The following is a 24,337-nucleotide window of genomic DNA, read 5'->3' as shown; positions in this document are numbered from 1 at the left end:
ACGATCTACTCAGGCTTGCGATGCTTCTGGGAAACGCAGCCCAGGCCTCTTCTTAAACCTGGACTGAATGCATTAAGAGTGAGTTTTGGCCTCTCCTCGGTTGGACAGTTGCATGTGAACAGGTGCCGCAGGGTCTCGAGGAGGTATCTTCCTGAGCGCAGGTTACAGGCCTTCATTTTCCTGTCAGTGCAGTGAATCATACATGACTGAATAAGTGTTTTCCTACCTTTGCTTCCGCTGATGAGTAATGCGCTCACACTCTTTATTCTATTTCAGAGTTTGGCTGAAGTTCATAAGCGCTTGTGAGGGAATCGGCCCTCAGCAGAGGCACTTATTCGGACACACAGCAGATCTGCGGGGTTTGGGTAAATATTGCGCTGGACGTGGAGAAAACACACGAGTTGAGCTGTTTTCAGCATGACTTACTGTGGTCATGTAGTCATGTTGGCGGCTCTGGGAAGAAAACGCCGACTCCCCCGCGAGGCTCTCCTGGCTGGAAGCGCGTGGACGCCCACAGTCCGCGTGTGCGCGCGTGTTCGCATGGCGAGGAGAAAAACAAATAAACTTAAGCACATAAAGTTCACTGCAGTTCTAACAACACACACACACACTCCACAAACACACAAGACTGAATAAATGAGTCAAATAAACTCCCCGCGTAATGATAATATCATCCAAGAATAATACTTTATGATACTTTATGAGGTAGAAGCAATTTTAGTAGTTAATTTCACAAATAATAACAGAGAAACGGCAAGTAACTCATTAAATTAAGCGTGAAATAGTATTCAATTAACAAAACAGTTAAATGGTTTAAAGTTTCCGACACACACACACACACACACACACACTCACACACAAAGTATCGAATAAATCAATCAAATAACCCCCTGCCACTGTGGTACTATTTGTTTAATTGTGTTGTGATTGTTTTATTATTCAGCTTGAATAAAAAATGTAGTTTGATTGTGGTGTAAACTGAAAAACGTGGGGTAGAAATTGCTAGTAAGTTTCACAAATAATTAGAGAAGCGGCAAGTAACAAGGTGAATAAAGCAGTAATGAAGTCGAAAGACTAAAAGGGTAAATGTACTCCAATAATCATGTTTACACAATTGATTGTCGATAGTTTGATGTGTGTCAGTCGTATTGATTAGTGTGTGCAAACAGGTGAAATGATGTAACGCTCGCTGTCAGTGAGAGAAAGCGCCGTGAAGTCTCTCTTTCCGGTTCTGCGCTCGTCTGTGCGCACGTCGGCGTTTCACTTCGTCTTTCTGTGTGTCCAGTGCGCGCGCGCACACACACACACTCTCTCTCTCCCCCGCGCGCTGCCTCATTCACCGGTGCGCGCGATCCACGCAGGGTGGAGGGGTTTATAAGGCAGCGCGAGGAGGCCACACGCCACTCCGACTCAAACACTTCAGACCACAAGCAGCAAGACTCCGAAGCCGAGAGTACAAGTACCAACCGCGACAGGAGAAAAAGCAGACCGAGAAAAGCGAGCCTCCAGAGCTCCGCGTTCGTTCTTTGCCCGTTATTCGCTCGCTCGCTTTCACTGGAATACAGAAGCAGCAGAAGCAGCATTAGAAGAGGTTGGTAGTAAACTCTCTGGAGTTTGGTCAGAGTCGCTTTGTGCCATTGCGCTTGTGGAAGTGAAGTGCACCGAGACTTGGACATCCAGCCCGGGACGTCTGGACGAGTTTTGACCCGTCCCCGCATCCCAGCATTCCCGCGGAAGACTTTGAGACTGTCGGATGGAGAGCGCTTGTTAGACACGCAAGAGTAACTCAGTAACAGGTAACAGAAGCAGCCGTTTGTTTTAATGCACATGTGATCGAGGATGATCTTGGTTTGGTCAGTGGTGCTTAACTACCTGATGATGATGTGTACCTGAGTGTGTGTGGATGAATGCATGCATCGATGGATGGATGGTGCTGAAGCTGTGCCGCTGTCCGCGGTGCTGAAACGCTCTTGACACTCGCTTCTAAGAGCTGATGCCGTGGTGCGATATTTTTCTTGTATTGGGTTTCGTGTCTGGCTTTAGTGAAAAGAAGTTCGTTTTGCCAATGTGAGTAAACTCTTGCAAACGTTATTAACAGAAGATTACTTAATGCGTATGCTTGTTTAAGCATGATGTTCGTCAAATGCTTAGTGACTATTGACGCAACGCAAGAATTTCTACACTTAGTTTAGTTGCTTTCGGTATCTGTACCTTAAGTTCTAACTGCAACGCATTTTATAATAAGTCAGTGTGCATGCGCTTTGCATGCTGTGTTTACTTGAAAACTTGTTGCGCACTGATGATTTGGCTCCTCTTTTCAGAGTTTGACTGATAATGTCTGCAGCGCGTGCACAAGCGAGCGGCTCGACTATGCACGCTCACCGAGTCATTTATTTGCACATAGCGAGAAATTAATTTATTTCTTATTTGATCCCATCTCACTGCAATCAGCTTGATTGTGCATTATGTTGCAATGCATGGTTTCACTCCTTTGGCATGTTGTTAAAAAAAGAAATGTTTTTGCAAAGTATTCTTCCTGCAGGTGTGTGTCTTTAATGAGTGTTTTTTTTGTAAAAGTGTGTGTGTTTGGTCATGCACACAGTGATAGTGTGTGTGTGTGTGTGTGTGTGTGTGTGTGTGTGTGTGTGTGTGTGTGTGTGTGTGTGTGTGTGTGTGTGTTATTGTAATGACAGTCCTAGACACACATTGAGATGTCTCAGCAGCAGATCTGAGCTCACAGATGGCTCCGAGCGTGCTTGGCAGAGTCGTGTGTGTCTCAGACTTTCCCAGGATTAAAAACAAAGTGTCTGTGTTTGTTTAGATCAGATACAATCTAACATTCATCCCAGGATCAGACCAGCCAGAAGACATCAGGGGTTAATGAGCGTGCTGGCTTCACTTGGTGCATCTGTCTGTCTCTCTCTCTGTCTGTCACTCTGACACACACTTCCTGCTGACTCTACTTCAGCTCTTTCGAAAATCAGCTGTTTCCATAACTACAGATGTAATGTGTAATTTCACCCCCTATTTGGGGTATAGAAAGAGGTTGAGTGGCAGAGCTGAAGTACTCTCATTTTCTGTAGAGTCGATATTTTCTGGTTTCTCAAACTCAATGGAGTGCAGAAAATCATATATGAGCTGCATTAGTGATGCAACTGAAGACAGCTAACATAACAGAACAGCAATTTATCTCATTTTATACAACTGTTGAGCTTTAGTTTTTCAGTCTCACATTATCAGTTCAGAAAGAGGAAGGTGATGATGAAGATGAGGGGTCATTGGTTCCCTGAGAAGGACCTCTCACAGCTGCTCTCTCTCTTTCATCTCGCCCCTGAATGAGCGTCTTTGAGCGAAAGAGAGTGATGTGCCAGAAAACAAGTTCTATAATAGAGCGAGGGACTGTGCTTGGAAAGAGAGGGGTGCAGCTTATAATGCACAAAGATGCTCCGCACGTTTCTTGAGCACCTGTAGCTATGGCAACAGTCAGACTTTGACACTCGCAGAGAAAGTTCTGCAATCGCTGCATTCTTTCAGGGAGGGGGCATGTGTTCCTGCAGAAATATCCTGCTCTCTCACTGTAAGAATCTTTCCAGCGCGAAACTTTCGTGGGCGCGAGCTGAGTCTTCATGGACGTCAGTTTGACGCAATCGGCTGTGCCACGTGTGAAAGCGTGGGCAGGAGAGAACGAGAGAGCGATGCGGCGAGAGATTCCTGTGAAGGGCACTGTAATTATAGTCTGAGTGTAATGGCAGCACGCGCATTAGTGGCAGCACTCTGACAGGGCTCGTTCGAATGCACACTAATGCTAATGGAGGGTAGAGCTCTCGACTACAGATATGATTCAGATGGCAGACCTGTTCCAGTATGATAATTATTACAATGACTTTTCTACTATGATTGACAAGTGCTAACTCTGAGTGCCTTCTGTTTCTTGTTTTCCCACAGATATGGCCCCTACTATCTAGTTAAGAATCAAACCCTCCATCCACATTCATTGTAGTAAAAAGATCAAACCCCTGCCAGATCAAAGAAGCCCAGTTAACTCCTATCAAAGGGTCCACCCGTCCTCCTGAAGCGAGAACATGGAGTGGTGGTTCGTCTCATTGGCGCTGTGCGCTTGTATATGCGTGATGTTCACCCCAGGCATCTCCACTCCCTCTGGGCCAGCATCCGCCACCTGTGCCACCCTGGAGCAAAGCCGCTTCTTTGGTGTGTTCTCTTCTAAGACCGCCCTGCCGTCAGCGCCATGCTCCTGGACCCTGCAGAACCCCGATCCTCGCCGCTACACCGTCTACATGAAGATCACCAAGCCTACCGAGTTTTGCACCCCACGACAGATCCGGACCTTCCAGTTCGACTCGTTCCTGGAGACCTCTCGCACGTACCTGGGCATGGAGAGCTTCGACGAGGTGGTCCGACTTTGTGATGCTTCCTCTGCGGTGGCCTACCTGGAGTCCAGCAAACAGTTCCTGCAAGTGCGGAAGGTGATGCCACGACTTGGTATGGAGCCCGGGCAGGAAGATAAAGGGAACGACGAAGGCAGCCAGTTCAACGCTGAGTTTCTGGTCGTGGGGAAGAGGAACCCGAGTATGCCAGCCTGTGAGATGCTGTGTCAGTGGCTGGAAGATTGCCTGGCAACCAGTACCCACGGAAACCCCTGCGGCATCATGATGACCCCCTGCCAGTGTTGGGAACCGCCCAAGAGGAAGACAGCTGGCTGTTACAGGGGCGGAGTCTACACAGAGAAGTGCACGCCCACCGTTAGAGACAGCAACCGCAACGCCGAGATCATAAGTAAGTGTGTGAGATGCAAGGTTCCAGTAGCAACTTGTTTGGTTGGTAAAAATCAGGCAAAATTTTATGCTCTCCTGACAGAAAAAAAAAAACCTGTCGATGTGGTTCTGCAGGAGCAGCTGCTCCCCAAGCCTCCGCTAAAGCAATCAATGCCCTCTGCTTGAGGTTGTCATAGCAACCCGCCGGGCTACAAAAGCACCACATCCAAAGAGCGTCTCATGTACTAGAGGCAATTCACCCTTTCAAATGGTTATATCATGTGGTGTCCTGGCATTTGGCCTTCAAAGCTCTGTTTTGTTTAGAAAAGGTTTGGAAGTGTTTTTGTCTAAGAGACTTTTCACCCCACTGTTATAGCGGCTGCCTCTTTGACATAAAACCTACATTTATGACAAAACAATGCCACATCGATTGTCAATAAGTTGACAGGCAAGATTTGACGCCTCTATTGAGCTCCTGAAGTTTGCATGCAGATACCAGAGTTGATCAGCAGATGTCAGCGCTGACAGTAGCATTACCATGACTCATTTGCAGTGAATGTCCTCTCCTCCACCTCTTCAGCATTACTCACCCACCATGTGCACTTAACAGAAGTGATGTGAAGCTTATCTGTGTGATGTGTTTGCAGAAGGCTGGAGCGGGTGGGGCCGCTGGTCCGAGTGCAGTAACGAGTGTGGCGGCGGAGTTCAGGTGCGCAGCCGTGCATGCCAGCCTGAGGATGGTGTCTGTGAGGGCGTCGTAGAGGAAGGACGGGCCTGCAACCCTCAGCCCTGCATCGGTCAGTTCCACGTCCATAAATGTGCACTACAGTGACTGCAAGAGCATGCTGTCAGATCTTACATGTGGGTTTGTGTTGATTTGTTCAGGTCAAGTCCAACAGAGAAGTCAAGGTCTGCGTTCCATCATCGGCCAGCGGCGTGATTCTGATGGCACAATCATGGCAAATCAGGCCCCTCATAAAGGTGTGTGTCTCTTTTTGGAACATTAGAAAGCAGTCTGGAATAGTGGAGGTGTTTTGCTAAATCAAACTCTTTGTTATGCTGCAGAAGAGATCAAGCAGGACACGTGGTCTTCGTGGAGTGTGTGCTCCGTAAGTTGTGGTGAAGGCATGCAATCTCGCACACGCTCCTGCATGAGGTCCACTTACAGCACCCAGTGCACCGGCCCTTTGAGAGAGAATCGACCCTGCAACAACACCGCCGCCTGTCCAGGTACTTCAGATCACACATACAATGCCTACTTTCATTTGTCTGGATCATGGAATGAGGGATTGATAAACAATGATGTGTTTGCAGTGAATGGAGCATGGGACGAATGGGCTCCCTGGAGTTTGTGCTCATCCACTTGCGGTCGTGGATACCGTGATCGTGTCCGTACCTGCAAACAGCCTCAGCACAGCGGAGAACCCTGCCGCGGACCTGTCAAACAGACCAAGTTCTGCAACATCGCTGTCTGCCCAGGTCAGTAAACATAGCCTGATCACTATTCTAGATCTCAACACCAGATGGCACTGTTCACCTCAATAAGGCAAGGCCTTTTCAAATTCAACAAGAAAGATGACTTTGGAGCTTCAATAATAATAATTTATTCTGTCTTTCCCCTCTCCGTAGTTGATGGCTACTGGAACGACTGGTCCGCATGGACACCTTGCTCTGCCTCTTGCTCAAATGGAACGATGCAGAGAACTCGTGAGTGTAATGGCCCCTCGTACGGAGGCTCAGAGTGCAGAGGAGAATGGCAAGAAACTACCAACTGCTTCCTCAAAGATTGCCCAGGTACAGTATTCCTCTCCAAATGCTTTCTAATGCATGAATATGAAGTGTTTCTTGTGAATGGTCCCTAAATGGCTCAGCAAGTGTTTTTTATGAAAGATACTCAAGTTTGTTGTCGCCCTCTAGTGGATGGGAGATGGCTGTTGTGGAGCTCATGGGGCAGTTGCAGCAAGTCCTGCGGTGGAGGTCATCAGCTCAGACATAGAGTGTGTGAAGGACCTTTCTTTAATGGAGAGCCCTGCAACGGAGATAAAAAAGAACTGCGAAACTGCAATGAGAAGCGGTGCCCAGGTGAGAACTCATACCAGATGTTTTACTGACAGCAATCTACGTGCCATTTTTGAGGCAACCTCTTTAAGTGCTTTAAAATGTGTCTCGCAGAACCTCATGAGATCTGCGGAGAGGAGAACTACGGCAGTGTGGTGTGGAAGAAAACACCCGCGGGTGACACAGCGGCTGTGTCTTGCCCTTCCGATGCCACAGGTACTGTTCAGAGATCTCAGTCATCCAGCGCTCTAGTTATTGTGTTTTGAATTTAGGTCACGGCCTGATTTTAGTGAAAGAGACAGTCTCTTCCTCTGGATTGCATTAACCCTGCTTTCCCTGACTCCTGCAGGCCTGATCCTCCGCAGATGCACTCTGGATGCCGTGGGCCTGGCCTTCTGGGAGAACCCCACTCACATCAAATGCATCTCCAAGGAATTCCAGGACATCCAGAACGTGGTAAGCCTCACAGACACCGTTTACAACATACTAGTACTTCATGTTGGCCTAAAGGCCTCAGGACAGAGTTCTCAAAGGTCCTTCTCCTTCCAGATGCGTGATAACGTGACTCGGTCTCAGAGCGGTGAGCTGGTTGATGGCGTATCTGAAGTGCTGTCTAAAGTGAGGATGGTGTCGACTGACAATATAAAGTACAGCGGTGACCTGCTGGCTGTGATGGAGGTCCTGAGGAACAGCACGGAGATCTTTAGAGGATCAAAGATGAGCCTGAGCAATGCAGATGTGGAGGTTTGCAAAACCGAAGCACATAACGATGATGGGAAAAGTGTATATGATAGAAGCTCTGATCTAATAACATTGATTTGTTTGACCCACAGAATTACGCTCACACCATCAGTAACTTACTGCAGGAGACACACCGAGAGAAATGGGACGAAGCTCAACTGGTAAGTCATCATGCCAAAAGAGGGTGAAAGGAGAAATAAAGAAGCAGAGAAATCGAGCGCACCCACATGCCAATCTGCGACAGCAGACAACGCCAACACCTCACACGCCCACACACACACGTCAGAGACGCACAACAGCTCTAACACACACGAATGAATCAGTCACCAGACCATTCTGAGAAAGAACTGAGAGATTCTCTATGTGTGCATGTTATTTTAGTGCTATTCATATACTAATATAGTATTCATAAATTTTATTTTTATTTTTTATTTTATTTTTTATTTAAATTTTAATTAAAGATTGTTGCAGTAATTTTCTTAGTAGTAAGTTTTGTTTTAGTGATACTGTCATTTTTTTTTAATATATTTTTATTTAACTTTCATTTATATCATATATTGATTTTTTATTATATATTTATATAATTCTATGCATATATATTAGATAATTATTATATTTAATTTAGATTTAATTAAATGTTTGCTAGTATTAATTACTAATATTCAATTTCAGTTTTAGTACTTCAACATAAAGTTAGTTTATTTCGGTTAGTTTTTTTAAGTTTAAGTTTTTCATTTAATATTTATATTTTATTTTATTTCAGCTTTATTTTAGTTAAAGAAAATGATTTTATAATAGTTTTGGTTAGCAATAACAATGCTGTTTTGATCTGCAGATGGGCGCAAACATCAAGGAGTTCTTCAGTCTGATCGAGAACTTCATTGACATGATCGGACGTCAGATGAGAGATTTCCAGGACATCTATGAGATCACCGACAATCTTGGTGAGTGTGAAATAGGTCACGAGTGTGGGGCAACAGGTGGATATATGAGTGCAGCACATGCTGTGGGTGTGTGTGTTTGTTTGACTGGTGTTTTCTGACCATTCCTTCAGAGCTCAGCATCCAGAAGCGTCCGCGCACCATGACCTCCGATGTGACCTTCCCCCTGAAGGGCTGGCGTGGGATAATCGATTGGGTCCGCAATTCAGAAGAGAAAGTCAAAGTGTCCCGCAGCGCTCTGAGTCTAGATGTGCCAGGTACGCACACAGACGCACACACACATATTCTGACCTGTGTTTCGTGTGTAATGAGACTAATGCAGCTCTGAATGTGTGTGTAGACGCTGAGCAGAGCACTGGGTTTGTCACCGGGATCGTTCTCTACAGAAATCTGGGTCCCATCCTGTCCTTCCAGAGGTAAAAGAGTGAAATCTTTCAGATTTTTTTAGAAAGGCATTTTCTAGACAAAAATCATATGAATTTAGTGTTAAAACTCAAAAGTTATATTTATATATTCGTGGTTTTTATTCATTATTTATTTTACTTATGCAATTTTAAATTGTTATTATTAAAATATGGGAACCTTAGAGCAGATAGTGAAGGAATATCAAAGCAAAGATTAGTGCGGTGTTTCACATGTGACTCTTGACTGATGTGCATGTGATCAATAACAGTGATTCTGATCATTTCTGTCTCCCGTAGCAACAGCACGCTGCTCAACTCGAAGGTTGTCACGGTAACGGTGAAGCCCAACCCTGGCTTCCTGTCGGCACCGGTTGAGATTGACTTCCCACACCTGCACAATGTGAGTCGCCATGGAAACCAACTTGGTTCTGTTCAGTTCTGTTCTGTTCTGAGTGTGTGTGTGCAGTTAAAGACTATGGAGGAAGTGACATATGACACAGATCAAACTCCCCCTAACCAGACCTCTCACGCCCGTCTCTCTCTGTCTCTCTGCAGGGCACCGTGAACGAGACCTGCATCGCCTGGGACGAGAGCGAGAGGTGGGTGGAACACTTGTGATTCTGTGTGTGTGTGTGTGTGTGTGTTGTTGCAGCTCTAAAGGTCACACACTCTCTTCTGCCCTCAGTACAGTGTGTCATCTCCACACCTCCCTGACAACTGCTAATCATATGCAAATGAGCCTCCGCCCCCTTACACACATCACTTATGACCTCATGAATATTCACAGCACATTCAAAACCTTCAATGGTTCTTTTCACCATCACACTGCCCACACAAACACTCACACGTACACACACTCACACACACAAACACACTTCTGATCAAAGTTGGGAACCTCATTTCCATCTTTAAATCAAAGCATTCAGATCTCTGAGTTCCATATATCTATTAGTATATAAAAAACACATTTTGATATTTTCGCCATAAATTTTACAAATGTTAATTAAAACAATATTTTATTAACGTCATGTATTTACAGGGAACATTCTCAAAATGCACTGGCAAAGTTATGAGCAAACGTTCTTCCAGTAACATTGTTAGATTGCTTGTTAAAAGTTATCTGATCTATAATAACGTTCTCAAAAATGGTAATACATTGTTAATGGAATGTTTTTCTGAAACGTTTTAGTTGGAAATTAGTTGAAAATGTTTTTTTCAAAAGTGACGTTCACGTAAGATTTGCAGAATAATAAAACTGAACATCACTTAATGTTTTCTCTAACATTCACATAACCATGAAAAAAACGTTTTTAAAACATTTAAAAATGGAGAACGTTTTCAGAATGTAATGGGAAGGTTAGCAGAACGTTCTTACAAATTTATTTTTGGTTGCACAGTATTGACCAATCAGCATTCAGAACACAGCTATCCGTTTCTCTTTTTTCCGTGTGATTTTCCTCCTGTGACACTGGTGTGATTGTGCGATCGGGGAGTCTTTGTCTCTCACAGGACATGAGCTCAACCACCTGCCATCAGACCCGTGCCAAACACACACACACACACACACAAAGAGAAACAGTTGTGTTTCTGTGCTATCAGATCCTTTATTGGTGTGTTTGAAGAATATCTTTGAAATACACCAGGACTTTATTGGCATGAATGTTTTACATGTATGCATTTACTAGACGCTTTTATCCAAAGCAACTTACAAAAGAGGAAGCAATTCATCAGTTTTACATGCAATATTGTCAAATACAGACTATATGAACACAAATAGTGATAGAAAGAAAAGCAAATAAATAAGATACTAAAAATAACTAATTTAGCATAACAACAGTGTAAAATATAATAACATTGGATTATGCATGAAGAATATTTTCAGCATTTCAGACTAAACATTCTTTAAAAATAGCTTCCAAAAGGGTTTCGTAGTGATGCCATAGAAGAAGCATTTTTAGTTCCCAAAGAAGCTTTCAGTCATCAGTTCTTTAAAGAATTTTTTTTTTGTTAGTGTGAAGAATATTTTAATGATCTGAATAACCATTTTACAATATAAAGAACCTTTAGTGGTTCCTTGGATGTTAAAGGTTCATGGAATCATCGATGCCAGTAAAGAACCTTTATTTTTTTGTTCTGAGCACATTATAAAATCACCAAGAAGAACCATTTGGACAAGCTGGAGTTGCATGTGAATAGCACGCTGTGTAGCATCACTGTACTGTGGTCTGGAGTGTGTGAGAGTCTAGATGAGCTGCTCTGCTGCTGAGTGTGTGCGCGGATTTATTTCACAGTGTGTCTAACCTTTGTGTGTGTGTGTGCGCGCAGCGCGTCTCTGCTCGGCTCCTGGTCCGCGCGCGGCTGCAGATCTGTGTCGCGCGACTCCAGCACCACATGCGTGTGTGACGGACTCTCCACATTCGCCCTGATTGCGCGACCGAACCCTGATCTGGTAAGTGTCCGATCATCACCGGACCGTCTGTGTTTGTTTGTTTGTGTGTGTGTGTGTGTGTGTGTGTGAGAGAGAGAGAGAGAAAGAGAGAGAGAGAGAGAAAATCGATGCTGCCGTTAATCTCGTTCTTCATCGATCATCGGGTGATCGGATGTGATCGTCTTTCACGTGAGTTTAATCTTCATCTAATGATGGTTTGATCGACAGCTGATCGAGATGATGCGGTGTTGTGATCAGGACATCATGTTCTTCAGGAGTCTGATGATCGGTGATGGATTGGTTGATTTCACACATGTGTTTTTTCGGTGCTTTAATGCGTTTGCGTGATCGGAATCGTCGTTGTTTTTTATCTTTTTGGTGCAGAAGCAGTTGCCATGGTAACCGCATCCGCAGCCTCGCGCTGTAATTCGGTTATCAGCACCAAGCGAAAAAAACAGCCCTGCACTGCAACGCAACGCGTCCAAACAGAACGCGCTGGTTTGACGCGTCGCGTTGCGCAGTGCAACCGGGTTTAAAAGACCTGTTATATGCCTTCAGTGTGTGTGTGTGTGTGAGAGAGAGAGAAAATATTATGATGTGTTTCATTCTGCAAGGGCAAATGAAGGAGGAAAGCAGCTCATAATGTATCACACACCTACTGTGGTGTGTGTGTGTGTCCACAGGTGTGTTAAGTGTGTAACACTAATAATTTCAGAGGTGAAAATTGTCCACCTGCCGGACACACACACACACACCTGGCGTCATTTAAAAGTGCTAATGTGGAGCAGCAGTGAAGGAATGTGGAGCTTCTCTCTCACCTTCACGTCTCCTTCACATCAGCTGCCCTGTTTCTGCCAGTCATTCTGTCCAGAGGGAGCTTTCTGTGTGTGTGTGTGTGTGTGTGCGCACATGCATTAACACTGATGTTACTGTGTTTCTTCACAGAACATGGATAAGTCTCTGTTGCCGTCGGTTACGATGATTGTGGGATGCGGGGTGTCGTCCCTCACCCTCCTCCTCCTCATCATCATCTATGTCTCTGTGTGGAAGTAAGAAACTTACCATTGCACTTGATGCTTGATTTACCGACTGAATGATTTGTGTACTGTTATATGTATTAACCTGAAGAGAAACATGAAATATTATATACTAAAAAGCCATTCATCTGATAATTAAAGACCAGTTTTTAGGAAGCAGACTGGAACTACAATAGCGTCAAATTCTGAATGATTGGATTTCATTAATTGTTTCTTTACTTCTCAGGTACATCCGTTCTGAGCGCTCAGTGATCCTGATCAACTTCTGTCTGTCAATCATCTGCTCCAACGCCCTCATTCTGATCAGTCAGACGCAAGCGCGCAACAAGGTATAAACCTGAGCCTGAAGCTGACCATTCACATCAGCTCCAATGACCAACAGCTCACCTCTCATTCCGTCTGTCTCTCGCAGGTCATGTGTGCCTTGGTGGCAGCGTTCCTGCATTTCTTCTTCCTGTCCTCTTTCTGTTGGGTCCTGACGGAGGCGTGGCAGTCCTACATGGCCGTTACAGGCCGCCTGCGTAACCGCATCATCCGCAAGCGCTTCCTGTGTCTGGGATGGGGTGAGTGTGTTTGTGTTGTTGTTTTTGGAGAGTGTTGCATGTCTTGTGTGATGGGGTGTTTAACTCTTTCTGGATTCTCTCTTAGGTCTGCCCGCTTTAGTCGTCGCCATTTCTGTCGGCTTCACCAAAGCCAAAGGTTACGGCACTGTCAACTAGTGAGTATTTCCCATCTCATGCGTTGCTTGTCTTTCTCTTTCTGTCTGTGTCTTTGTGAGTTTAACACTGGTGTTTCTTCTTCTTTCTCTGCAGCTGTTGGTTGTCTCTTGAAGGAGGTCTCTTGTACTCATTTGTGGGTCCAGCAGCTGCTGTCGTTCTGGTGAGGAGCCACTCTTGGTCACTGCATGATTGAAAGCATGTGCAGTTTTGAGTCTTCACTGACATCTTTCTGTGTATTTTCAGGTCAACATGGTGATTGGAATTCTGGTTTTCAACAAGCTTGTGTCCAAGGATGGCATCACAGATGTTAAGCTGAAAGAGAGAGCTGGGTAAGAAATACTATACATACCTAATTAAACGTCAGTCACATTGTAGAGTCCAGAGCATGTTGTATTAAATGCACTGTACTGCAGGGCGTCGCTGTGGAGCTCCTGTGTGGTTCTCCCTCTTCTCGCACTGACGTGGATGTCTGCCGTGTTGGCCATCACAGACCGCCGCTCCGCACTGTTCCAGATCCTCTTCGCTGTCTTCGATTCTCTGGAGGGATTCATCATTGTCATGGTGCACTGCATCCTACGCAGAGAGGTCAGTACACTCACAATCGAAGCAGGTGTGCGTTTAACATTTTTGAGTATGCCAGAGCTCATAAACATGCGTGTTTCAGGTCCAGGAGGCAGTGAAGTGCCGTGTTGTGGACCGCAAAGACGACGGGAACGGTGATTCCGGCAGCTCCCTGCAGAACGGCCACACGCAGCTCGTGGTGAGTCTACATGCAAGTATTCTCATGCACTTTAAATGCTAACGACGGTATTTATAACTCAGATTTCTCCTCTTTCTTTCTTGTATACAGTCTGACTTTGAGAAGGACGCTGACTCAAACCGACCAGGTGAGGATATAATCAACAGATCACCACATTCTTATCACCTTAGAGCAGGGGTGTCCAAACCTGTTCCTGGAGAATTTAGCTCTAACCCTTATTAAACACAGCTGAATCAGTTGTTTTTAGGATTACTAGAAACTGGAAGCTGGTTGTAGCTAAACTCTGGATTGGACACCTCTACCTTAGAGCATGAAACATGAGGTGTTCTTATGTTTCGGTACTGATAAGAAACTAAATAAGGGTTGCTATGGGCTCCAAGAGGACTGTATTCTCACATGCCTGTCTGCCTCCCTTCAGGTGGAATGAAGAGCTCCTCCGAGGAGAAGATGCCCCCTCCACAGATGCCCCTGCCCCTCGGCCCAAACTTCCACACCCTTCCGTCCAACCCCAGCGGAAAGAGCCACATTCCCCCCCTCCCTGAATACTCCAGCCACACCCTCACCCTGCGGAGAGAGAAAGGTCGTGGAGTCGACCTGTCCTGTGGCAAACCCGTGTACGTGTGTGACAGCGAGCTCTTCAAGCAGCTGGATGCCGATCTGGCCCTCGCTCAGGCCGAGAGCGTCTGTCCAGACGGCAGCGGTTATGTGCTCCTGCCCAACACCACCTCCACCCTTCGTGCCAAACCCAAGGACGACTCCATCGGCTCCAGCAAATACAACATCAGCACCGAGCTCCCGCAGGCCCGTCTCATGCATCTGAGCGGAACCTTCGCCGAACCGCAAGCCGCCTACGCTGTCAAGACTCTCCCCGCTGACCGTGTCAGCGTATCATATTCAGAGCGCGACTCACCCATTCAGAACATCCACAACATCTCCAGCGAGAGTCATGTGACTAGCAGTCTGGGTGACACGTTCGACTCCATGAACTCCATGATGTCCAAGAGCGAAACCATCTCTACCTTGTCCATGAGTTCTTTGGAGGTCAGCGAGGGGGTAAGAGACGCCATTTATTCTTGCTAATGCCACTGCTGAACACTGCATCTAAATGAATTATGCAATGTACGTGACACTAAAGTTTGCTGTGGCTTCTCCTGCTTAACTCTCACAGAGGCAGAAATCTCGTTATGCAGAACTGGATTTTGAGGTAGTTACTCCCTACAGAGTTTTCCACTGTACAGTAGATGAATGTAAATCTACAACAGTGCAGTCTTAACCCTTTCCTTTCTCTGTCATGTAGAAAATCATGCACACACGAAAACGCCATCAGAACATGTTTCAGGACCTCAACAGGAAGATGCATCATGCTGAGAAGGACAGGGAGTCTCCGGCGTCTGACAGCAAGGTGAGCCGCTAAACGATACGGTCATTAGTGGAACTCTCCCATGTTTGCATCAGAGCAGCCATTATTTAATGTCCTGCGGACACGAACACTCTTACTCTCAATCGTTTGGTATTTAGAGTAATGCTGTCTTATTTCTGCAGTCTGTCAGATGGAGTGTTTCCTCCGCTGGAAGCGACAAGACAAACCACAGCGTAAGTGTCTTGATCTTTTGACTGCCTGTGAAGCATTCACATTCGTTTTCTCATTCAATGCCAACTGCAGGGTCTGTAACTCTGTTCCCGGTGTCTCTTTCCAGGATAAGCAGCAGGGAGCAATGGATCGGTCCTGGGAGAGCATGAGCAGGTCCCAGGCGTCTCCTCCTGCCTGGGTCAGGAAGGACATGGAGCCGCTGCAGGCGTCTCCTCTGGATCTCCAGGGTATGGAATGGGAGAAGGCCGGAGCGACCATCCCTTTGGTGGGCCAAGATATCATCGACCTGCAGACAGAGGTGTGAGGGCACAGCATTTAACCCTGAACACCTCGGTCTGCTTTTGATTTGGGAAAGAGAGCAGAAATGAAAGGATGAGCATGAAGAGGGCAGCGAGGTACCTGTACCCGTCTGTCATTTGAATATGTGTCTCTCCGGCTTCAGAAGTAGCTCTCAGCTCAAGATGACACTGACCTCAGTCATTAGAAGGTGTCTGGACGGGGAGAAAGGTTTTCCGAACTCCATGCGAGCAGAAATTCCTGGTTGGTTCATCGAGAGCTTTTCCCAACACGCTTCCATCTGGTCCAGGAGGTGGTGTGGACGCCCGCCTGTGCCCTTTCATTTTTCCACAATTCTGTTTTGGAATGGTGCGAATCTTCCTGCAGGAGGGTCGAACGCTTTCTTGGCTGCTCGAGTTTGGCCCTTGGTGGCCCCTTCCAGAGCGTTCTCTTCGGTCAAGAGGCTGATGTCTCCCATGAGCCTCTAGGGGTTGTTTGCTGTGCCGAATGGACACAGATGAACTGCCATCGCTGTGGTCTTTGTTTTTAGCACTTTGCGCGAAGCATTTCTGGACGCTTCCATCAAACTTTGGGGAAATAATTGTACTGAAAACTTGACTATAAAGAGCTGAGCATTTACTTTCCATGATTCCTATGTTATTATTGTAATGAGTTATTATTATTAATGATACTTCTTTGTTCTTATGATCATGCTATGATTTGGATGATCGTGTTTCTCCTCTTGTCTTCATACCTGTGTTCGACATTTATTTTTAAGTACTGTATCAAACCATTTGTTCATTCCCGAAACAGCAGCAGGACGAACTATCCCAGCATGAGCAGCTGATATTCTCTGCATTCTGGGTAATGTAGTTGGAGCAGCAGTGACTGTGTAGCCTTGGACTCTTTGAGGATGAGCTGTTGTTTCTTCCTCCACTCCATTGGATCAGACCACTGTGTTCCTTCCATTCCCACCAGCGGCTCTTTCTACGGCCTTTTGAACAAAGCCCCAGCACACGTTATGGGCTCCTGCCCACCTGTGAACTTCCGCAGTGCCGGCGGGAGAGATTCCCAGTGCAGTATTTATGCCAAACAATAGACTGGCATCAGTGCAATATGAGGACAGATGCTTGATGCCCAAGCAGGACTGACATCAGAATCTTGGCAAGATTTTGTTAACCATTTTCAGAGTTTTATATTGTCTTTATAGAGCTTATAGAAACCTTTATGACAACACTGTTCACGGACTGTATTAGCTATTAAATGAAGGACAAAACAAGACGTTGTGTTTTGCTGCTAATAAAATGTTCAGGAAAGAAAAATATGATATAGTAATAGCCTAGAGATATATCTGACTGTGCTTCAGGAAAATGCCCTAGAGTTTTTTACTTGATTCCTCCATATTGTTGAGACACTAAACCTTGGTCATCTGTACGGTCTCTTGTTTTATAAACCTGTTTGTCTCTGTGTGTGTGCCGATATCCTTCCTCGCGTCTCTAAGTTTGCGTGAGGTTCCCGATGTCTGTCTGAATCTCCAGCACCAGAGTCTCTATGTATTTGACTTCCTCTTGTGATTGTACAGTTTTAAGAACAATAAGTCAAAGTGTCTCGTTTCTAATAAAATAAAAACCTAAAATTACACAGTGTCTGTTCTTCACTTTCCTGAAGAAGTTGTTTCTGCAATATAAGCAGCACCAAGCAGAACTGCAAAAAGCATGACTGTTGGGTTTCCCAAGCACTCCCCCTCCCTCCTCATTGGTCAGTCAAACATTTCAGTCTCGCTCCAAACTCACATGATGACAGAAGTTGAGATGCCAACAGATCAAACTACCACTGACTCGCTCTGAACATGAAACTGATACCACAAACGTCACATACTCCAGCTTTAATGATGGCAGTTTGGGGGAAATTCTGCTTTAAGATGTCTTGTTTTCTTGCCTAATGTCTTTTTATGAATAAATATTGAATTATTGTCATCAACGTCAATATAATTACTAATTATTTTTCCCAAAAGGCCTATTTCCATTTGGTCTATAGATGAGCAAAACGTTACACAGCAGCAGGATAAATCAAATGACTAACCTATCTATAATTTGGTTGTTAGCATCACGCTCTTTCTCTCAGGAAATGAATATGTTTTTACGCAGCAGGCATATTCAGCTCATTACAGAAAAAACAAGGTTTCCTTTGTTTACAGGATCTCTATTAATATATGAGCGTGAAAACTAACCTGTACTGCTGGACACCACAATAAACTCATTACGTCAGCCTCAGTTTATTGTGTTAAATGCTAAGGTGTTCTGAGTAGCTGCTATGCAGTTACTAGTGTGTTCTTGGTGGTTGCTATATTGTTGCTAGGGTGTTCTGAGTGGTTGCTATGCAGTTGCTAGGGTGCACTTGGTAGCTGCTATGCAGTTACTAGGGTGTTCTTGGTGGTTGCTATATAGTTGCTAGGGTGATCTGAGTGGTTACTATGCAGTTGCTAGGGTGTTCTTGGTGGTTGTTATAATGTTGCTAGGGTGTTCTGAGTAGTTGGTATGCAGTTGCTAGGGTGTTCTGGTAGTTGCTACGTGGTTGCTAGGCAGAAGGAAGGAATAAAGACACCCAATAATTTTCACATTCATTCATGGACTACTCCTTTAATTATTATGATGATTATATTAATGATGATGATGATGATGATGATGGTGAACTGTTATTCTCATATATCACCCTCTCCATATGCCTCTCCTCACTGCTCATTTCAGTCCTTTTGTTTGAGTCAAAGCTCATGTGTGTCATGCAGTTAGTCAGTGGCATTTAGAATGCGACCCATAAAGCACTGCAGCGGCTCTCATGTCGGAGAGGGCTGGATGTAAATGCCGAATGCTCTCGGTGCAGCAGGAGTAATTGTGTGCAGGGCTGTTTTTTCATTCCTCATGATGGTATGAATGTGCCACTCAAACATTTGTGTGGGTTTTTGTCTTGTTTCTCTCAAGCCAAGAGAAGGTAATTGCACTGTTGAATATTGTGAGTCACATGATGGCGCTGGCGTAAATGAGAAAGTGGAAGCTCTGGGATTACAGCTGTGCTCCTGCGTCATGGCAAAATGCCAACGGACTTGAGATTGTAGTTCAGATCCACAGGGAACAGCTCTCAACAGCCCGGGGATTCAACCCAGTCTACTCAAGCGTTCAGCTCACTGCAGTCTGTCAGATCGCTTCAGCTGAGAGAAACCACTGCTAAAGTACACTAGACTTGTTTTCATCTGTGTTCAGTTAGTGTTGTTAGTTAAGTCTCTCATCACTAGTACTAGAGCTGCTAGTCATGTGCTGAAACTTCCAGCAGTTTGAATGAGTTACTCAGAACACCTTAGCAACAACACGCCAATCATCCACAACACCCTAGCAACCACAAAGCAACTACTTTGAACACCCTAGCAACAACACACCAATCATCCACAACACCCTAGCAACCAAAAAAAAACCACACAAACTAGGGCTGGGCGATATATCTAACGATATGATCATGCGTATCTAGTCAGTCGAAGGCAATACATCTGGGATAATGAACGCGACGAAGGCATACCCTAGGATACCATATTGCGTAGCTTGTCAGCTACGGCTCTGTCTATTAAATGCCGCTCCACTTTGAAAGCACCGATTTAGCGCTAGCCGGCTTTACTGACTAATACATGACCGTTAGATCATCCACAGAGCAACTACTTTGAACACCCTAGCAACAACATACCAATCATCCACAACACCCTAGCAACCAAATAGCAACCACTCAGAACACCCTAGCAACCACATAGCAACTTATAAGAACACCCTAGCAACAACATAACCACCAAAAACACCCTAGCAACCACCAGACTGCCCAAGCAACTGCATAGCAACTTCTCTGAACACCCTAGAAACTGCATAGTAAATACTCATAACACCCTAGCAATAACATTGTAGCCACCAAAAATACTCCAGACAACTGCAAAGCAACTCCTCATAACACCTAACAACTTCATAGAAACTACTAAGAACACCCTAACAACAACAAAGCAACCAACAAGAATACTCCAGACAACTGCATAGAAACGTCTTAGAGCGCCCTAGCTACTGCATAGCAACTTATCAGAAGACCCTAGCAACATAGCAACCAACAAGAATACTCTAGATAACTGCATAGCAACTACTCAGACCACCCTAGCAACGACCAGAACACCCTAGCAACTGCATAGAAACTGCTCAGAACACCCTAGAAACAACATAGCAACAACCAACAATACTCTAGACAACTGCATAGCAACCAATAAGAACACCCTACTGCATTGCAACTTCTCAGAACACCTTAGCAACTGTATAGCAAACCTAGGAACATAGCAACCATACACAACACTGTAGCAACTACTCAGAAGACCCTAGCAACAACATAACCGCCAAAACTACCCTAGCAAATGCATAGCAACACCTTTTATTACCTTAGCAACTGCATAGCAACTATTCAGGACACCACAGCAACAACATAAATACCATTAACACCCTAGAAACTGCTCAGAACATCCTAGAAACAATATAGCAATAACCGACAATACTCTAGACAGCTGCATAGCAACCCCTCAGAACACCCTAGTGACTGCATAGCAACTTCTCAGAACACTTTAGCAACTGCTTTGCAACTACTCAGGACACCCTAGCAACAACATAACCACCAAAACACCTTAGCAACCACCAGATCGCCTTTGCAACTGCATAGCAACATCCTGGACACCCTAGCAACAACATAACCACCAAAAACACCTTAGCAACCACCAGATCACACTCGCAACTGCATAGCAACATCCTGGACAAACTCCATTTACAGCAGAGCTTTCCAGCCCTGCTCTGTAATGATCCAGTGCTGCTGGAGATCTTAATGAGCTGGCTAAGCTGTGTTGTGGAGCTGAACTCTGCAGGACGCTCGACCTCCAGGAACAACTGACACTTTGCATTATTTGTTGCACTCTAGTTCAACATTAATTTGCTGATTTATTACCATCTGAATACTCTCTCTCTCCTCAGGTGTGTTTGTGAAAGTGTGTGAAACTGTCCTCTCCAGCCATTATCACCATGGCAACATAAAGCACCCAGCCTCTTCTCTGCAGCCCTGTTACTATGGTAACATGATGGGCCTCGGGAGCATCTAATGGCTCAGCGGCTCTCAGCTACCACTGTTCATTTCAGCTGATCATTCCTCCACCAGCTCATCGTGTGTGTGAGAGAGAGAGGTCCGTAGGTCAGGATGGTCTCGACTTTTAGACCCCAGAGAAACATGTCATTTCTAAGATGTTACTCTTGTATAACCCTCTAGAGTCTTAACTTTATTCTCAGTTGTGTTTCATGTAAGTATGGACTCAGATGTTCATCCACAGACTAGTCTGGAGGAATAAAACAAAATCAAACAATTAAATTAGAGACCAGAACAAAAAAATCAAAGCAGATCACAGCTCAGCTCATCTGATGAGAAATGACCGAGTTCATACTGAGATTGTGCATTAAAAAGATCTCAATATGAACCACAGTTTGAGACATTGTTGAGATCTCTTCTGAAACTCTAGAGGAAACTCTATCAGGACAAAGCCAGCTAACAGGGAACGTTCTGGCAGAGTAACGTAAAGTAATTTTCCAGTAACGTTAATCGAACGTTCATTCAACAATATTATACTCAAAACTGTTTGGGTTAACATATTACAAGAAACACGAGTTACGTAATCAGATTACTTTTTTAAGTAACTAGTAGAGTAACGCATTAGTTTTTAATTTACAAAAAATATCAGAGTTACTTTTTCAAACAAGTATTGGCAGTAACTTCGTCATGTATTGACTGACAGCTCTCTTGTGCTCATGTTGAGAGAATCAGGAGTGGGTTCAGAGCGGTGTGTGCGCTGTGTGAACATGATGTTAGTGTATATCTAGACTAAATGTCAACAACATGAATTTACTCATCTCACTTACACAAAAACAGATTCAGCATTCATCAAAATCAATAAAAAACTAAGAAAATTGTGTGTACATAACACAAATATCCTTTATGTATTTAATCCCATTTTATCAACCAATGTCTTTGCTGCTGACTTTCAATGATCCAATTCAACCATACGAATAAGAAAAAGTGTTGAACGTTCTTCTCCTGTGTCTTGCTTTTCATGCAATCCAGATGTGAATTTGCACTTTTTAAAATAAAAAGAACATGAACTTTTTATATTAAAAACAAGCATGCAAGCCCAGCCCAGATGGGAAAAAGTAATGTTACACAATACTAGCCATAAAAAGTAACTAAGTAGTCAATTTAGCAACTTTTGTAGGAAGTAACGCAATATTGTAATGGATTACTTTTAAAAGCAAAGAGCACAAAAGAAGACAAAAGAAGTTTATATATATCTATTAACATTGGGAGCAGGTTAGGAACAACATGATGGAGAGTAAAAGTAAATGATGACAGAATTCTCATTTTTGGATCTTAATGTTTAACATCCTTAATAATGTTATTTACGCAGTTTAATGTATTTATTTATTTGTAGAAGGTTGTATAACTTACTTATAGAACGTTATTCATACATCATTCATGGAACGTTTCTGTTTTCTGAAACATTTTAGCTGGACGTTCATCTGAAGTTTTTAAATGTTACTATTTGTTTCCGAGAATATTCAAATGTAACGTTCCTATAATATTTGTAAAATGATACAAATGGAATGTTCCATTAACTTTCACCTAACCAATAAAAAAAAGTTTTTGGATTGGTAAGGTTTTTAATGGATTACTTTTAAAAGCGCAAAAGCATTTCTGAAAGTTTTAGTAAGATGTTCATTTAGCATTTTTTAACTTACTACTTTCAGAGAACATTCAAAGGTAACATTCCCAAAGCGTTTGCAGAATGGAATGTTTCTGTTCACAACACCATTTTTTGAACGCTCTGAGAACATTCAGAAATGCTGTTTCATAACCTAATGGGAACGTTAACAAAACCTTCACAGAACATATTTTTATTAGACGCAGAGCTCCTCATTTGATCTCGGTGATGGATGAACGCTGGAGATCCTGAGATGTTCTGCTGTGTGACTCGCTTCAGTCTCCTGGAATACTCATGCATTTAAATGAGTGCAGTCATCGCTCTTGCTCACTGTGATTCCCTCAGAGCCTCAGGCAGGGACTCGCTTCTAAAAAAGCAGCCGCTTTTGCAGTTTACTTTCAGTACATGCTCATTTTGAGGTTCTTTGTCTGAGTTCTGATGGCTACAGTATGTTTCAGGCTCAGACGTGACTGTCTACAGGTGGGACGTTTCCCAGCTGATGCTGCGTTAGTTCATCCTCATCATGTCTGCACGCACACATTCACCTTCAGTGAACACGCTTTTATGTGCAGACTGATGTTGGACTCGCAGAATGACCTCACCTTGTCATTGCTCTGCAGATGATGGTTGCCAGGAAACCATTTCCATTAGCAACGGCAGAAGTGGAGCAGAGAAGAAAAAGAGAACATATTATTCAAGGACAGTGAACCTCCGGAAGTCCATATAAAGGCGCCGGACGCTCTCAGAGTTCAGCTGTATTACACAGTTCCTGTTATTCACAGCTTTTGCGCAGGTTATGCTTCATGAAATGTGTCATAATCGAGCCATTCTTCACGTCTGTGATGTTTGATTAGTGACGGTTCCTGATGTGCACTGCTGACTGGAAGCTTTGAGCAGGATCAGTCTGAAGTGGGACAGACGAAGGGACCTGAAAACCCCGTCATCGTTTACTCACCCTCATGTTCGTCCAAACCTGAACGAGTTTCTTTCTTCTGCTGGACACCAAAGAAGATATTTTGAAGAATGTCTGACCAAGCAGTTTCTGGTCCCCATGGCGACCAGCAACTGTTTGTTTACCAGCATTTAACTCATATGGGTTTGGAACGAGCAAGTGATGACAGAGTTTTCATTTGTGGCCGAGCTGTCCCCTGGGTTTCTGCTGGACACACACAGGGTGAGGTGTGATGATCTTCAGCGGTCTCTCAGTGTTTGTCTGGTGTGATGTAACTGCAGGGCTGTATTTTGTTGGAAACACTGCCCTCTCCTGACCACACGAACCGCCGGCTGTGTCTCACTTCACACACTAATGCTGCACACTGACAGCGTGTGTTGTTTTCTGAGGATGAGAAAGTACATACTGAATACGTTACAAAACTGTCTGTACACTAAATTCATGACATTAACATTCATTTTTACATTTATACACTGCAAATAGTTTCCAGTTCAAATATCTAAACATCCTTAAATCAACACAACACGTCTTGTTTTCTGAAAAAGTTTCAAAATTAAGTGAATTTTTGTTTTCAAACGAGAAAAAAAATATCTGTTAATAAGGACAGAAAAATGATCTTGTTCTCCACTGAATTACGTGTTTGTTGTTTTTCTTGTTTTAAACAAATTCTCCTTATTTTGAAACATTTTTCAGAAAACAAGACTTAATATCTTGAGACATTTTGCTTCTCAAATAAATGTATCATTATTCAAGAAAGTTTAGTTATTTGAACTGGAAAATATGACAAAAATACTGAGTAAGAAAATCATTTTTACAGTGAATTTGGACTTTACAGATGCTCACTGTAAATTTGTTT

At 44.1% G+C, this 24,337-nt stretch overlaps 1 protein-coding gene across 1 annotated transcript; it reads left to right on the top strand.

Moving 5' to 3' along the window:
- The first annotated feature begins 1,383 nt into the window (after window positions 1–1,383).
- Window positions 1,384–17,366, top strand: LOC109049965 (adhesion G protein-coupled receptor B1). Its single transcript, XM_042776132.1, has 32 exons — window positions 1,384–1,796; window positions 3,946–4,794; window positions 5,420–5,569; window positions 5,658–5,753; window positions 5,838–6,002; window positions 6,087–6,251; window positions 6,402–6,566; window positions 6,690–6,854; window positions 6,945–7,046; window positions 7,180–7,286; window positions 7,380–7,574; window positions 7,664–7,732; window positions 8,407–8,515; window positions 8,626–8,769; window positions 8,853–8,928; window positions 9,214–9,316; window positions 9,472–9,515; window positions 11,242–11,365; window positions 12,290–12,393; window positions 12,608–12,710; window positions 12,794–12,944; window positions 13,030–13,099; window positions 13,194–13,260; window positions 13,344–13,429; window positions 13,514–13,685; window positions 13,765–13,860; window positions 13,951–13,987; window positions 14,279–14,913; window positions 15,029–15,064; window positions 15,158–15,262; window positions 15,403–15,453; window positions 15,558–17,366. Exons 2-32 carry the CDS (start codon window positions 4,083–4,085, stop codon window positions 15,753–15,755), a joined length of 4,602 nt encoding a protein of 1,533 aa, XP_042632066.1. The 5' UTR covers window positions 1,384–1,796; window positions 3,946–4,082; the 3' UTR covers window positions 15,756–17,366.
- Window positions 17,367–24,337: the final 6,971 nt, after the last annotated feature.

Source organism: Cyprinus carpio, chromosome A19 (genome assembly GCF_018340385.1).
Source record: "Cyprinus carpio isolate SPL01 chromosome A19, ASM1834038v1, whole genome shotgun sequence".
Classification (NCBI taxonomy): Eukaryota; Metazoa; Chordata; class Actinopteri; order Cypriniformes; family Cyprinidae; genus Cyprinus; species Cyprinus carpio.
This window is presented reverse-complemented; position numbering and strand designations above follow the sequence as displayed.

What these genes read in the sequence shown, in the direction of transcription:
- LOC109049965 (XM_042776132.1), top strand. Translation starts at nt 4,083, where the DNA reads ATGGAGTGGTGGTTCGTCTCATTGGCGCTGTGCGCTTGTATATGCGTG. An exon ending in CAACACCGCCGCCTGTCCAG is followed by an intron (nt 6,003 to 6,086) that starts GTACTTCAGATC and finishes ATGTGTTTGCAG; the next exon opens with TGAATGGAGCATGGGACGAA. An exon ending in GGTTACGGCACTGTCAACTA is followed by an intron (nt 13,100 to 13,193) that starts GTGAGTATTTCC and finishes CTTTCTCTGCAG; the next exon opens with CTGTTGGTTGTCTCTTGAAG.